Consider the following 17,249-nt stretch of genomic DNA (forward strand, 5'->3'; position numbering starts at 1 on the left):
ATTTGATTGAAATTAATATAACTAATTATTGAGATGGAGTGTTTATGGCATGATTTTTGTAATAATTATCTCAATTCCACATACATTGATAAATACAGTGTTTCATATTAATCAGTTATATTCGTTATAGTATTTGTTTTAATGCATTATTTCAATAATTATAGGTCAATAGGTTCGGTATGACGCATACAGCTGGATATTTGGCATAACTTGGCCATTACTCGTCCAACTTGTGTAACTTATGCGAGCTACTCACTTACTGACCCAAAATTACTTGGCAAAGGATAGACACGTCTTAGCATATCATCTAATTGATATTACCAAAATTTTTATACTTAAATACTTAGAACCGAACATTTTTATATAATTTAAGAAGAAATAGTTGCGGACAACGTAAGTGATTTGTGTTCCGGGAAATCTGTCCCAAAACTAAGTACATAGAATAAAATATATGTATATAAAAAAAATTAAAGTTCATGCACATACTATAAGATTTTAAATTAATATTTTATTATTTACAACAAGACCTCCACATTTGTTATAAGAACTTTATGTAACATAGTTGATAAACTCGGGTTTAATTCGCTTTTACAAGGGTCAGTGTTAGGCGCATGCGTGTCAAAGGTCGAGCATTTGCGTCCAATGACGACCGTAGTTTCATGAACGAGTTCACAGATGGGAGTCGCATTCAGTGCTTGAGCTCTCTCCGCGTAAAACTTTACTAACGGCCAAATTTTGACATCGCCGTGTTAACAGTTGCTGGAGCCAGTTTGTGATTTGATGCAAAGTTACCGCGTATAGACACAAAAATGCGGTGGATAGCGGCGGTGGTCCTCTTGAATTTTATTTATTCAGGTAAGTTTTAAAGTTTGCGTCTAATTCTCGGCAGAGAGACCGACGAAATTTTCCAGCGGGTTTTTAATAAAAAATTGCACTCCAGCCAAAACGTTTAAGCTGCGAAAGATTCGAGTCACGTCGCAAATAAACTTCAAGCAGTCGGACCGTTATCCAGAAATATTTCCTCGATGCTAATGTAACGAGATAGTCCTTTTAACATTTGAAAAGAAATGAAGGAACGAATTGTTTGATTAAAAATTAGTTGACTTTGTAATTTTAATCTAATATATAATAATCGTTTATTCTTTATTCGTCACATTTGGTACAAGGACATCACTATATCTTGTTTTCTTTCTTGAGAGATCTTTTACGTTTCGTTTACTTGTTTTAATTGATATGCTTTTGGTCAAGGGCACATAATATTACTTAGCGTGCAGGAAATATGAGCTGTCTAATTTAATTAAACGTTTTCACCGTTATATAAAAAATGCTCTGGACGTAGGTATCATAAATTTAAATACCTTAAATGGACCAATATTATGGGAAACAGAAAATTATTATATTTAAAGTTACAAATTTGAAATATGATATAAGAACATTTTTTTAATCCTAAAAAAGTATGAATACTTTCCTAGCGTTTGATGAAATAGAATATAATATTATTCCTTTTTTCTTTTGAACGTCCACGTAACAATGGGCCAGCTATCAGCGTAGTTTTCAAAGGAAAATGATCAGCGCATATATTTTTTACCTTCTGTTTAAGAGTAATATTGTTGCGACGACTTAATGAAATTTAATTAAAATTAAAATATTTTTTAAATCGTGATTTGCGAATGTGTTTCTGAACGATTGATGAAATTGTGGTGCGTTCGCTAGAACCTTATATTTAAAATGTTAATTAAAAATCACTATTTAAATCCTGCGTAACAATTCCACTAACAATAGCACAATCAAACAAGTGTTATAAGTGATTGAATGTATTCAATTAGTTATTTAAATTGATGATAAATGTTCTATGCGTTAACATAAAATAAATCGCTGTTCTGTATATACGGGGAAACGCAATAATCGCTTTATACGAGTCCCGTTGTAATTGGCAGGTCAGTCGGTATGTCAATTATAGTTCGTTCAACTAATGAGGTTACTCACCAATAAAATATCATACGAATGACGCGCCTGCTCCAAACTGCAATGGGATATTAAAAAATCGGATATTTTTTGACGAATGTACTTTTTACTAATTGTTATAATTGGCATTTATGAGCATGCACATTTTACAAGTTAATAAAATAGAGACCGTTAATTTACCAGATCATATTAGCAAAAATAAAATTAAAGCTGACGGTAATTATTAACTCATATTAAAACTATTTGTGAAATATTTGTATGAATAAAAAAGTCCTTGCTTATTATTAAAATTTCACGATAACATTTTATTGAAATTTTAACGTTTCATACATTCAATAGTCTTTCATGATATTTTAATTATCGGAAAAATTTAATGATTCAAATTCCTCATATCGGTATTAATTTTTATCAACACAGAATGTTGTTGAAAATGTAGAGATTTTCCATTATGTATCGAATTTATTGTATTTCCAATTCCATGAACTATATATGTAATATATTGATACTATGTTTGTACGGGCAAGTAATGTTTAGTTCCCAAACTTTACACATGTTACAGTGCGGGCGGTCCTGTAACAAGCAATTGCTTGAGGATCTTATACGTTTACATACAAACTGTTAAACTGCATTAATTGGATGCTGTTTACACAGAAATTATATTAGTTTATACTCATACGTACCACTAAAAAAATCGTACATCGTTTCAGAGTTGTTACAAGATCTAAATTAATCTTATATATTCTCCTAAAATATTTTCTCTGACCGATGAAAATATTATATAAATAATATTTATCAACGTTTAAGGAATAAATTATATACGTATGTAACAAGGGAGTAATAGAAATACATATTCATGTAGGATGTAGCATAGTATCCAGTTGGATCTTCTTTAAAAATGAAGTTTAACTGTTCATAAAACAAATTCAATATTTGCGTCGTTAAATTGGCACAATGTAATGTAATGAATACACAGACTATGTCACGAATACACAGGCGAGTAATAGTTTTTCATCAGTCGTAAAGTGGGAGCGGCCGCCTAGCCCAGCAGGACAACGACCTGATAGCCATATTGCTGTTTTACAAAGTCAACAGAAATATATAGGAAATAGTAATGTTTAAGATAGTGGCCTTTAAACCTTTGCTCTCGGAGTATAGAATGTAATCTATTACGTAATTGGTTATGTCTTACGTTAATTTGGTGGGCATCGATTGTAATAGGATGATAATACGTATATAGACTGCTATCGTGCAGGTAGTTAATTTGAAGTTCTGTATTAGAGTTGGTGAGAAAATACACTCTCCTTCCTGATATAATTTTGTAATGTTATAAAGAGGCGATGACTATTTTTCCGGAAATTGAATGGTTTTTACCTTTGGAATGTATTTTTCTCTTGTATTTTAATCACTAGGTACATAGTAGTCGCTTTCTCTGTCTCTATGTCCCTTTGTATGCTTAAATCTTTAAAACTACGCAACGGATTTTGATGCGGTTTTTTTAATAGATAGAGTGATTCAAGAGGAAGGTTTTATTATATAATTTATTAGGTTTTAGACAATGCGGGCGAAGCCGCGGGCGGTAAGCTAGTATGAAATATAACGAAAAATAGCTTAAGTATGATTATGATTTGAACACAATATTGTACCTAGTGGATTTCTACGTAGCACGTTGTCGTTAAACCGGAAAGTCTGAAGACGATCCTTGGTGGAACTTATAAAAAGCCTGGGTCTTTCAGACTACAAAATATTGAGATTGTCTTTTTTTACATAAAGAAAACTCACGGCGTGTTCAAAACTATAAAGTTGTCAGCAAAATCCTCATACTTACAAGTTATAAGAGAATCAGAACCGTACAGCGTCTTTATAAAAAAAAACTTTCTTTTATTTATCTATACGAAAGAACAAAAACAAAATATATCAATTGCTTGGTTCGTTGCATTGTGAGAAACGGCTTTTTAGAGGATTTTAGAGTGGCACACAGCGCTCGGGCTTAAAAGAGCTCTTTTAATACCGTGAAAAAGTGGCCTTATTTCGCTGCATTGCTTATTGTGAGGAAGGGTTTGGAGTGCCAATAATGCAATAAAAAGGGAATGTATTCTATCTCAGTGTTTACTTGCAATAAATGCTGTAACAATCATTTTATTCGCGAGTTAGTGTAGGTAAGTTTAAGTAGGTCAATGCTAATTGTATAATAGATAAAAAGGATATTAATGTGCGCAGTATGTTCTATGAAAGTGTTGTCATCAAATAATCACGTGGTTAGTATAGTCGGGTGTCAATGTGCTCCAATTCGTACATTTAAGTGAATTTTTGTGTAAATGTAATCAGCTGATTGCTAGATCGCTAATTAATGAAGCGGAAACGAAATTATGGGCGTACCTTTTTGGACCTAATTATTTATTTGCCTATTATGCTAATTATAAATGATCGTGTTATGGAATGTTACATGCAAGAATTATGTAATTATACTTTACGTTATGAAAGGTGAAATTGCCGAATAGTTTGCTTTAGTATTTTTTAGCATTCAACCAGTTTTCTATTATATTTTGCGCTTTTTACATAAAGTAGTAAAAAATTCGAAATATAAATAATAATATTTTTAAGCATTCTTTTTAAAGTGTTATTACAAACAGAATATAGGTACATCTTCTTATTATAATTCTTGCATGTTCGTCCGTTGTCGTCTGTCGTCTGTCCGTTAGTTGTCCAATGTTGCAAAATTAAAATTACGTCATATTACAACATACCTAGTTCAATAATTAACTTCACTTAACCGTGTAGTTAATTATTGCTTTATAATTGACTATGGAATTTGCATCAATAGATATATCTATAAATCTGGAGGCGCATTCATGATAATCCTCGTCAGGCACTCGAAGCGAGTTAACGACGTGCTTATAGCAGAAGTGATCATTATCGTTTGTGGACGAACTATCCTACAGTTAATGTACATAGAAGTTCATAGAACTAGCTATGGCCCGCTAAGTCGCTCGTATTGAACTTTTAATAAACACTTTGGAATTGAAGATATTCCTCTGAGAGTCTATTCTACAGATGTATAATTCAGTAATTAAATGGGATGTTATCACCTAATAGTTAACGTCTAATTACTTTCTATAATTAATAATTAATTTAAATATAAACAACGTACCTATAGCAGCTGAGGTATTGCCTCAAATCATTGAAATCTCTGAATAGGCTAATAATAGATGTTGTCAAGCGTGTTAAGAATTAAATAAACTTTTTTATAAGTTTACTAAATCAAAAATTTTTCGTCCAAAAATTCAGTAGTACTATATTATAATATTATGATAGAAGCTATAATTGCAGATACATTTATTCAGAGTAATGAAAAATGTATTATACCAATTTAAAATTTAAATATCCAAAATATAAGATTCAATGCAGCACATAACGAACACCTGTTGAACTGAAATTGAACAATTTTTGAGAACGTATTATATAAAGGTATCTCTATAGAAGTATAGAAGATAATACCGAAGCCTTAGATTGTAGTAGCTATTCTGGTCTGTATTTTATACAATAAAGGGACGTTTTGTCCACGTAATTCATTTAATATTGAATTTCTCGTGGCTTTTTTGGAAGGATCGGAACTATAATAATGTAATAAAATGATGGAATAGACGGGCGTAAAGGTATTTATAGTATCAATCAGGATTTAATATACCTACCTATGTTTATATTTTGGTTTCAAATCAAAATATTATGGGAGACATGCATAGAGTTTATATATATCATATTGTGTACAGGCCGGCGCATTCTTTTTCATAATCAGAGCGCATTCTAAATTTCAATTTCAACATTAGAATTCTGATTGGTTTTGTTTTTGGTCGATTTTTGTATAAATACGGATATTGTGTGCAAAATAAAATCATTACGATCAGTATCGTCTTTGAGTTCACAACCCCTCTACAGTTGGTGACCCCGACGGAGCAAAAAGAAAACATGGAAGAAAAAGACTAACAACACCATGAAGAAAAGCACTGCGAGCTGGCCCCCGTCTCCATCCAGTCCAGGCTGCTACCATCTTTTACAGAGACTGCCTACCGAACCAAGCACATAAAAAGAAGAACGACAAGATGCCTATCGAATGGACTACTGCAGCAATTGAAGCTTTTGAGAAATGCCGACAAAGCATCACAGAAGCGACAACATTATGTTTTCCCATTCCTGGCTGCTCCCTTGCCATCATGACTGACGCCTCGGGTCATAGTCTCGGCGCTGTACTTCAACAAAAGATTGAGAACCGTTGGAAACCGCTAGCCTTATTCTCTAAAGCAATGAGTGCTACGCAATGTCGCTACAGCGTGTATTTTCGCGAATTATTAGCAATATACGCGGCTGTATTACATAAGTCAATTCTGTTCGAGTATCAAGTACATCAAAGGAGAAGAGAACACAGTCGCCGACGCGTTGTCACGCATCGAAGAGATCCAATGCCCTAATGTAATCGACTACAAGCAGTTAGCCATCGACCATAGTAACGACGAAGAGCTCAGAAAGTTAAAAACTCAAACAAATTTAACATTCGGTGAAGTCTCGCTACCCAGACTCGATCGACCAATCACGTGCGAGCTATCAAGCGCATCGCCCCGTCCCTTTCTACCGAAGGCATACCGTTATATGGCATTTAACGCTCAACACGGACTATGCCACCCTGGTATTAGAGCTACTCGGAAGCTAATAACATCGAAGTTTTTCTGGCCAGCTATGAATAAAGACGCTACGTTATGAGCCAAGTCTTGTATCAGCTGTCAACGAGCAAAAGTTCACCGCACGTCGTCACTCCATTAGCAGAGTTCCCGCCTTCGCAATGCTTCGAACACATACACATAGATATAGTCGGTCCACTACGACTCTCAAGAGATTACCGATACTGTGTTACCATCATTGATCGTCTTAGAAAATGGCCTGAAACAGTTCCAATTCAAGAAATAACTGCCGAAGTCATCGCGAAAGCATTGTACGAGTACTGGATTGCACGCTTCCCTTATGAAGTGCTGAAGCGCTACGACAAGTACTACCAAATACAGTTACCACTTCGGACTACAGTAGTATCAATTGACAGACTCAAGCCTGCATACATATTAAACGAAGAGGTTGAAGGTATGGCAAGCTCAGCAGTAGCATCTGCACCTACACCTACGAGTGCTACGTCGTCAGTGCCTGCTACAGACTACAACACGGACAAGGCACGTCCCTACACTACAAGAAGTGGACGCGTCGTCAAGAAAAATGTTCGCTTCGCTTGAGGGGGGACACTATGGGAGACATGCATAGAGTTTATATATATCATATTGTGTACAGGCCGGCGCATTCTTTTTCATAATCAGAGCGCATTCTAAATTTCAATTTCAACATTAGAATTCTGATTGGTTTTGTTTTTGGTCGATTTTTGTATAAATACGGATATTGTGTGCAAAATAAAATCATTACGATCAGTATCGTCTTTGAGTTCACAACCCCTCTACAATATCCTCCAACAAGTTGACAGGGAATATTTCCAGTTAGAGTCAAGCTATGAGCCCGGAATGAATAATATTACCTGTAGAGCATTTGCTTAATTAATAAACATTATACTTTTTGATTTCATTTTAGGATCGCTCGTGCGTGAAATGCGACTTTCTAGTTCCAACGACCACCTGTGTTCCACAGCACGTATCGCGATGAAATATACTGTTGACAAATGTGCACTTTTAAACGAAAACAAAGATTTAATACCTACATATCCTAGCTATAATAATAATAGGAAATAATTGAATAAACTGTTATTCCTTTTTTTTGCACAATCGTCACCTTTCTACTATGTTAGTAGATATCTAGCAATTCATATCTATTAAGTATGAAAACGATCTCTTCTTAAGTTTAATAAAATTAAACACTAATAGCTATATAAAAATAAATTGTACAAACTTTTTCACCGTTAACATTAAAGTTTCATGATTTTGTTTAATAAAGTATATTTGGTCCTCAATTAAAATGAAAGCTTGAATTTGCTAAACCCTTTAATTAATTAATAATTTATTAATTAAAAACAAGCTCAAATACTCCACAACTCAAAGTAATATCAAAGTTTAGAAGCGTTGAAGTTGTGAATACAGAAGGACCTCTATAAGCGAAACTACTAATATGGTTTCTGAGTTGACTTGTAGCCGAAGCAGTCGACAACTATAACTGCAAATTAGCCTCCAATTATAATTCAAACTTCTTATAGCGGCGCTGCATTACTGGAGGTTTGCCATCTCTTTGTATTTATGACTTATCTTTTGTCAAACAAAAAATATATTTGGCGATTTATTTCCAGTCGTGTATTTGTTTCGATATTGCATAACCATGATTTTCTTCGTTCAGGATACCACTTTACTTCTTTCTTACCTAGCATTATAGGATATACACTCAAGTCTAAAGCGGCGCGCTTGAACACGGTAATTTTAGAAGCAAAATGTAAGATTTCCTCACTTAAAAAAGGGGATAAGTATTTATTGTATCGTGCCATGTTTAATAATAATCTTGTTACTTTTACAACATGAATTACAGGATAAAAGGGAATAAATTATTTCATTCAAAGCATACACGAAACGAATACGTAATTGCAAAAACGAAATACAAATTATAATGTATGAAGTGCACAATTGAGAACACGTGCTCGTAATAGTCCGAATTGAATACATCGTGGAGTCTGGACTAATTGATGATTTACCGCGCTTAGTACATTATCGAAATAAAAATGTATTTAGATTTATTGTTTAATTTTAATTTTTATAGCAGTCAAAATAGTTAGAGTATGGTTCTCAAATATTTAATACTAACTGAATTATTTTTTTTTGTTCAATCTCAAGATAATTACCTAAATTATTCGAAAAAATATTTGTCCTACAAAATCTATGGTTTGTTCAAAGAGTCCCCCTTTCCAAAGTGTATCGATAACGAGGTCATCATAAATGATTACTAACAAGCTGATTTTTTTGTTTTCACTTAGTTAATGTTTATATAATTCAACAGACATATTGTCCTACAAATTGCGTAATAAATATTTGAGAACTATCAAATCCAAAAATTTTATCCTTGTTATCTCTGTTAGCTACCACAATCGAGAGTTTCGTACACGAAATTATTCGGTGTCTCATCAAAATAAAGCTACAAACGGAAAATCAGCTTGATAGTAGTCACTTGTAAAAATGGGCGATGTATCCTGAACTAAAAGCTTTATTAATGAAAATTTTTTAAGGTATATAAAAATCGATCACGATATGGAAATCAAGGGAAGCCGTCGGCCTCAGCCGACTAGGCGTTGCCCCGGTACGGCAAAAAGACGCGAGTTTGAAATGTTTTCTATACGTTAATAAAATCTCATGTTTTCAGATGACTAATGTCTTAAAAAATTAGTATTTATTGTTTTGAAACATGTGAAAAGTTCTCCATATTAATCTACGAAGGTAAAAGTCATTTTCATGAACCACGTTATTTTCATGTAACATTTTTATGTGAGAAAAATCTAAAGTGAATAACTACAAAAATTTTCGAACTTGTCTATCTCTTGAATTTACGAAATATTGTTTTAAACATGCAGCAATGTTTGATCTTATTTTCTTGACGTTACGGTCAGATTAAAGTTTAGTACCTATGAATAAATAAATATTTTGTTAGTAAAATATTTTTTATGTTCAATGTTTTGTAGTTTCAAATATTTAACGTAAAAGTAGATTTGTTACTCTTATTTATATTTAAGAATCAATTTTGTAATACTTCAAACCTATTCTAACGGGAAGTTTAAAGTTTACAAACTCAATGGGTTCATTAACTAAGTTAGATATGAGACGAATATAGATTAAATATAGTATAACGTATAACTAGCATTTGCTCAAATTATTATGTAGGTTTTTCATCCAAATAGTGGCTTTAAAACAAAAAACCAATTACCGTACGGTTTTATCGCTCTACAGTTCCAACCGCACCGGATCGAGCAAATTGTTTAATGGCTCTCGGTTTATTTATTGAAATAATAATCGAAATATTAAGATCCGTATATTAAAAGCCGGTTAACTACGTGTATATTACCGTTCACCGCTATGAAACAATTTCATGCTACGGCAAATAAAATCGCGAATGTGCGCCGCTGCCGGTTGCGACCAACAAAATTGGTAACGAATTGTGGTCATATTTTAAAACAAATGTATCGCGGACTGAATATTTGCACTAACGTTTAAAATTCAACATTTTATTCCTATTAATGTTTTTTAATTAAAACTAAACTTTTATTGATTTGGCTGTCATTTTAATTAAATAAAAAAATAAATAAAAAATAAAAGTAAATCATTTTACCTTCGCAAGAGGGAGAATAAACTATAATATGATAACTTTTTAGTTTTTATAGGTACGGTAGAAGTTGAGTGAATTTAATATTGTATTAAAAGAAATTACCTATTCTCTTAGCTTCTCCATTTAAAGTAAGTAAAAATATGTTTTGCTTCCTATTGTTACTTCTTGGTGGAACTTTATAACTTTATTAATTAGAAATTTTCTTCCAACTTTCACTGTATTTTATAATTATATTTTAATTTTACAATATCATTTACTACTCGTACCGGTTTCGAGACGTCATTGTCAGATGATTGCCTGTGGCAGAATGATAAAAAGTAAACTTACTTCTTGCCAAAATTTTCGCCTTGAAAAAGTTGATACAAATTAAAAACAAATTGTGATTTAAAACAACATTCCTTCCAGAAAAGTTTTTTAAATTGGTCAAATTTCCGAGTGAGCGCTATACATTTTGCCTGTCTGAACAAATGAATATTTTTCTGCAAGGGTAAAATGTAACCGTAAATAGTGTGCTAAAGTTTACTGCGATATTTCGTATATAATATTTTCTGCTATAATTCCTGGATATAAAATACGTCCTGGCTTGTAGAGGCTAAACCTACTTTGTCATAGAGTACCGGCGTAGCGTTTGTAATACTATTGCATATCATATCACGGTGGAGGAAATTTTGAATTTTTGAAACCTTCATTTTAAAGGTATACTTTGTATTAAAGCAATTTAAGGAAAACGAAGATCATTCTTCCTATATTTCAGGTCATTCATATCCCTTTTTAAATTAAACAGTCTAATCAATGATCAATTTCTAAAGGCTAACTTTAGAGACATTTTATTTGAATTAGCTAAATTTAGACACACTATAATTAATTTTATATTAATTGACAACGAATTCATATTAAAAAATTTCATATCTTACTTATTTAAAATACCATGTTTAAACATAATTTTATAAGTAATCAAACCGCCAAAACGTATGTACAGAGACGTTGAATATGTTTTCATACACATAGAAGTTATGAATAACTGCAAGAACATAATTGGCGGGGCTTATCGTTCATTTGAGAACATTCAAAGTGGATTTAGTCGCAACATAAGCTGATACTCTAATTGAAGTTAACATCCATTATTCATTTAATGCAGGGTACAATAGCAGTTCACCTTCCTTAGGCTTCTTTAGATCTTATTTCATTATTGATTTATTAAGACATTTCCCAGGGATACAATGTATTATTTAGTCTTGCTTCAGGACAGTTTATTTTTAGATGTCGTGATTAAATATATGGACCTGTTTACGTTTGATTTATTATTGTATACTACTCTTCTTAAAAATAAAATTTATTCATAAAGAAGATTCGCCTTCAATAATTTTCATAACAAAAATATTATTTTCAGTTTGGTAAAACATTTGAGTACATTTTGTTTGTTTCGTCAGGACTGCAACTCTTTGAAAGAGAGTTTGTAAACTTTACTGGAGTGCGCCTACTGAATGTTCTAGAGTATCAGTGTATGCTTGTTCATAGTATTAAGAATTTCTAGGAAATTTTCACCGTAATACCACAGCGTAACACTACGGAAATTACTAAATGAGCGATTGATATGAGGTAGTATTCCTAAAATTTATGTTTTAATTTTAATTCATTACTTTGGCAGATAAGTTCATTTGGGCATTATACAATAAGTGATAAATGTTTTATCACGTATATAATAAGAAGTTATAATAATTGTTGGATGCGAAAAAATAAGAAGATAAGAAACTATTACATAATATTACAGTAATTAGAAATTTGTCTACGTCTTACTCTGCAGATAAAAAGTGATTACAGGATCAATTATTGAATGCATCTAAATAAAAAGAAAGACACTAATGGTACTTCCTTGCTTGGCTGAACGCTACGGGGCAGAGCCTTAAATCTAATTGATATACTGTATCTCTCTTACTTCTTTGCATATTTTATCTGATATTGTTGTGTACGACACAAATAATATGATTGGAGAAGGTCGCGTGATAATATTGTGCTAAATAATAAAATTGCTTAATATTGATGACACTAATAATGTAATTAGAAATTATGGGAAATTCTTAGTTATTATTTTACCAGGAAATTACTAATCAAAATGATATATATGATAAAATTATAGACAACTAGAGGTCCGCCCCGGCTTCGCCCGTGGTACATATTTCGCAATAAAAGGTAGCCTATGTCCTTTCTCGGGTATCAAAATATCTCCATACCAAATTTCATGCAAATTGATTCAGTAGTTTAAGCGTGATTGAGTAACAGACAGACAGACAGAGTTACTTTCGCATTTATAATACTATATAGTATGGATTTATCCTTGAGACGTGTAAAAAGAAACAAGTTAAAAATAATAATTTTGGTAACGTGATGTGTTTTTCTATCGATATCGATAAAATATAGTTTGGAATTAGCGTAGGTAGGTATCAAGTCGTGATTTGTCCGATTACTTACCTTCGTTATTCGACGATTATTATCAAAAACAGTCCACCATTAAAACAATACATTGAAATTAATAAGTTATAATAATTTACGTTTAGAAATAACAATGCTTTTCAATTTTTGGCACTATTTCCTAACGGGTTTAAATTAACGCCTCACTGCTATTGCTTTTGACAGTTCTTTCTATAGATAAAATATATGATAGCAGACAAAATAGAAGTGTTGTATTATCTGTGATCGAGGTTCTTTTTTAGATATTTTTTAACTTATGTTAATATTCGTACGAAAAAATATAATTATTTTAAATAATATAAACATTAGGTAACTAAAATTATTAAGAAGAGAAAATTATTCATAGTTATGAAATTTATTGTAGTAAAAAAAAACTAAGTATAAATAACTTGGCTCACGCTTATATTATACTAGTGGTCCGCCCCGGCTTCGCCCGTGGTACCTAAATGTTTAAACTATCCTATCTCTCAAGTTGGATCGAACTGCACATGGTGTGCGAATTTTATTATAATCGGTTGAGTGGTTTAGGAGTCCATTGAGGACAAACATTGTGACACGAGATTTATATATATTAGATATAACTAGTTAATCGCCCGCGGCTTCGCCCGCTTTGTCTAAAACCGAATAAATTATACAAACTAAAACCTTCCTCTTGAATTACTCTGTCTATTAAAAAAAAACCGCATCAAAATCCGTTGCGTAGTTTTAAAGATTTAAGCATACAAAGGGACATAGGGACAGGAAAAGCGACTTTGTTTTAACAGATATTTTCGAAGTGTGTGTCTTCACCATTTTTTTTCTAAATACTTGACGAAGTATTTAAAATTATAAGATTCCATTGCTTTATATTAAAATTTCGAGTTTAAAGTTTATTATTTATGTATTAGTATGCGTAAAAATATAATAGAAAATCATAAAAAAAGAAAAAAACAGTACATAGATAACATTTCAAGTATAAGAATTCTTAGTTTTCTTTATTCAAAAATAATGAGATTACTTTTAACAGTTCTGGAAACAATTACACTTACGTCGCATGTAATAAGAACCCAACATTACAACGATCTACACATAGGTATTCGCAATAACTCTGAGGATCCTTTGTGCACCTGTCATCCTCAGCCTTCCCGTGACCACAACCGCTTTAAAGTATTTGAAAAATTGGGCTCTGAAAGTCGGCAGACAGAGAGACTCACCTATTTATTTAGCGTATTTCCTTTATCGTATTCTAACAGCATTTTTCATAATTTAAGCAAAATAATGGGATACTAAATCGATCATGTAGTACCTATCAAAATAATGAAGCTGATGCAGAATTTTGTCTGCTATTAATATCCTTCAAATTCTCTTATATTAATTTTGGTAATTTAAGAATTGATAAATATTTGCATAAATTTCTATGAATAATATTATGATAGCAATCTAAAAAATCATATCATCAAATCGTATAATATTATCAGACTACATTTGACCTTTCGCCACATGTGTATTCGCAAAACTAAAGAAAAACATCAAATTACAAGCGTCTGAAACATTGAAAAGTTTATCCGAATATATTCATTTCAGTCGCGAAATGTACTGAAGGGTCGTTGAATTCGCAAACAGTTCTAGGATTTCTCTTCGGATGGATTACAAAGAGTTTTGTTTCATACACATGTTACCGAATGCGTGACTAGGCATCATATTCATCGATGAAGATAAAAAGACGCAAGACGTGCTTTGATTGTTTAAACAACAAATACAGGGCAAATCATATTATTGTTTGTTCTACCAGAAGTTATCTTTTTAATTCTGTTTTGTTATTATTTCTCTGTTTGTTCTACGTTCGTGTTTTTTCCTGTTTTTATTGCTAAATAAACCTTCAATGTGATCATTTTGTGTAAGGAAAACGTTATTATTTAACTCCATTATGTCATGCAAATCGAGATTCCTTCAAAGTTTGGAAAATGTTTATGCACTGACCAGGTTTTCAACCTCACTAAACCTAGTTTATATAAAAATAAGATTATATATTCGAAACCAATAAGACAAACGTGAATAAGCTTAATGTCTGCAATCGTACAAATAGTTTTATTATTTCCATCTCGGATAAAAATAAGAGCAATTTGTAAATCTCGCTGAATTTCAGAGTATGCGTCAGTTATCGGCTTAGCGGTTTTGTTGGCCGACATAAATCCTACGCGTAACTAATGCTGGCTATATGGTACCCAGTACCCACACTACATAAATGTTTGGTTTTCATTAGCAGAGGTATTGGCAAAAACATAAATATTTTTATGATTTTAATTAAAGTAGGTATCTGCTTAATAGTACGCTCTTTTTTACATTATAAAAAAATAAAAATAAAAAATAAAAATATCTTTATTGAGTACAAAAATTAATACAGTACAATTACAGTGTGGCTCTGTCTTCCTAGCTAGGAAAATCCTGTGTTAAGGAAGACAGTTCCTTCCCAGAGAACATGTTCAGTACAAAACAAAGATTACATTAAAAAAACAGAGAAAGTAAAAAAAAAACATATAATAAATACAACTGCGCGTTTACAATTTTTTTACAAGTATAGTGTGTGAGTTTGTTAGTGTGTGTGTGTGTGTGTGTGTGTGCGTTTGTTAATGTGTGCAGTGTGTGCTTGTGCATGTGAGTGTTGTGTGTTTGTGCATGTTATATTATATAATAAATATTTTCTATAAGTTATGTTTAACGTACAATATCCTGTATCCTGTGTTTTATTAATAATCAGTTTCATACCGCAAATGAAAAACGAATTTATTCCTCATAAAGCTACGCCAACCAAAATGAGGTACACAAAAAATATTTTTTGTCGGATACATATTGTCTGTTTTATTGCGAAATAATGGGAACCGTTGTCCAACAATTTCGTCACGTTTATAGATTTGTTCCCTACTCTCGCAAATTCGAATACTTATAAGTAATTTGGCAACATCTGTTTACTTTGATATTAGTTTTTGCTTAGTTTCTAGCGGCATTAACCTCGATGGAAAGTTAATGCTCTTAAAGAAAGTATTAGCAGTAACAAAGAAGTCGGTTAATGATAATTATCCTCTCCGTAATGGTGGAAAATAGGCTTTTTCTGTTTACTGAATAAGTATAAAAATAAATTCATTTTAAATAACATTCTAAACCTCAAAGTTAATTGCGAGAAATTCATACTCACGAACTTATTAATTTTAATATGCATATTATTTTGTAAATGTGAAATCTGGGGACTACGTTATAAATTTTTTGAACGTACAAGTCTATACAATACTAACGCATTATATTATATTGGATTGATTGGATTGATATTCCTAATTATTAACCAAACGGTCAATGTTTTTAATTTGAACAGTGGCCAAATTAATTGCGCGGGGATTGGAAAGTGCGGGAAAATGAAAATAACGATGGATTAGAATCTATAAAATAGCTGTAAGAGTGTGGTCAAGGCAGGGTTTATAAAGATTTCATCACATTGCCGCGGGTAAAACGACCGGGCTTTTCGTACGTGCTATAATATATTCAAATAAGAATATGTATTTTTAAGGTCTTGCTTATTACAAAGGGCTTTATGCTATATTATGTATCGTATATTGTTTGTAATAAGTTACCCTTATTCTATTTTCAGGCTGAAAAGTATGAAATGACTGTTTTATATGATATGTCTGCGAGAATATAGCTGTGAAATAGTAGGTATTGGAATAATTATCAAGGGCACAGTAAAAACGATCGGAATATGATTATAATGCCATTTCATATTGTATAAAACATAAAAGAAAAGAAGATGAATGAAGCTGATTTATCAATTTTGAAGTACCATCGAATAGATGCTACTTGAAAGTTAAGGTATAATCGCTTATACTTTTATAGCGTTTCATACTATTACACGTGCATGTATTTATCCATACTAATATTATAAATGCGAAAGTAACTCTGTCTGTCTGTCTGTTACTCAATCACGCCTTAACTACTGAACCAATTTGCATGAAATTTGGTATGGAGATATTTTCATACCCGAGAAAGGACATAGGCTTCCTTTTATTGCGAAATAACGACGGGCGAAGCCTGGGCGGACCACTAGTATTAAATAAAAACTACTAAAAGCATTATTAAACACCAATAATTATTACCTTTAAATATCAACCTAGATTTGATGTCGATAAGATTAGATAATCTTATAGTATTGATCAATTTCTATCGATATCAACGAATTTTAATCAATAAAATATTGCAAACATGACACATGCATATGTTTCATCAAGAATCAAGATGTTATCATCGTAATATTTATGTTATTAATATTATGATCATAAATGGGGCCATTAATTGCAGGTCTGATAAAAATTTTTTGTTTACCAATAAATAATAATTAAACTGAAAAATACAACCCATACAGATTTGGGTATGTATTGAAACCTTTCTTTTAACGATACACATTAATTAATTTAACTTGGATAAAGAAAATTTAATCAGAAAGCTATAGAAAA

General features: G+C 31.9%; 1 protein-coding gene across 1 annotated transcript in view; it reads left to right on the top strand.

Annotated features, from left to right (window-relative positions):
- Positions 1-644: 644 nt before the first annotated feature.
- Positions 645-17,249, top strand: part of LOC123693759 (hemicentin-2-like) — an 85,264-nt gene continuing 68,659 nt past the window's right edge. Inside the window, exon 1 of the mRNA XM_045638965.1 lies at positions 645-855. Within this exon, the coding sequence (XP_045494921.1) occupies positions 810-855 (46 nt within the window). The 5' untranslated portion in view covers positions 645-809. The remainder of the gene's footprint in view (positions 856-17,249) is intronic.

This window comes from Colias croceus, chromosome 8 (assembly GCF_905220415.1).
Source record: "Colias croceus chromosome 8, ilColCroc2.1".
NCBI classification, from domain to species: Eukaryota; Metazoa; Arthropoda; class Insecta; order Lepidoptera; family Pieridae; genus Colias; species Colias croceus.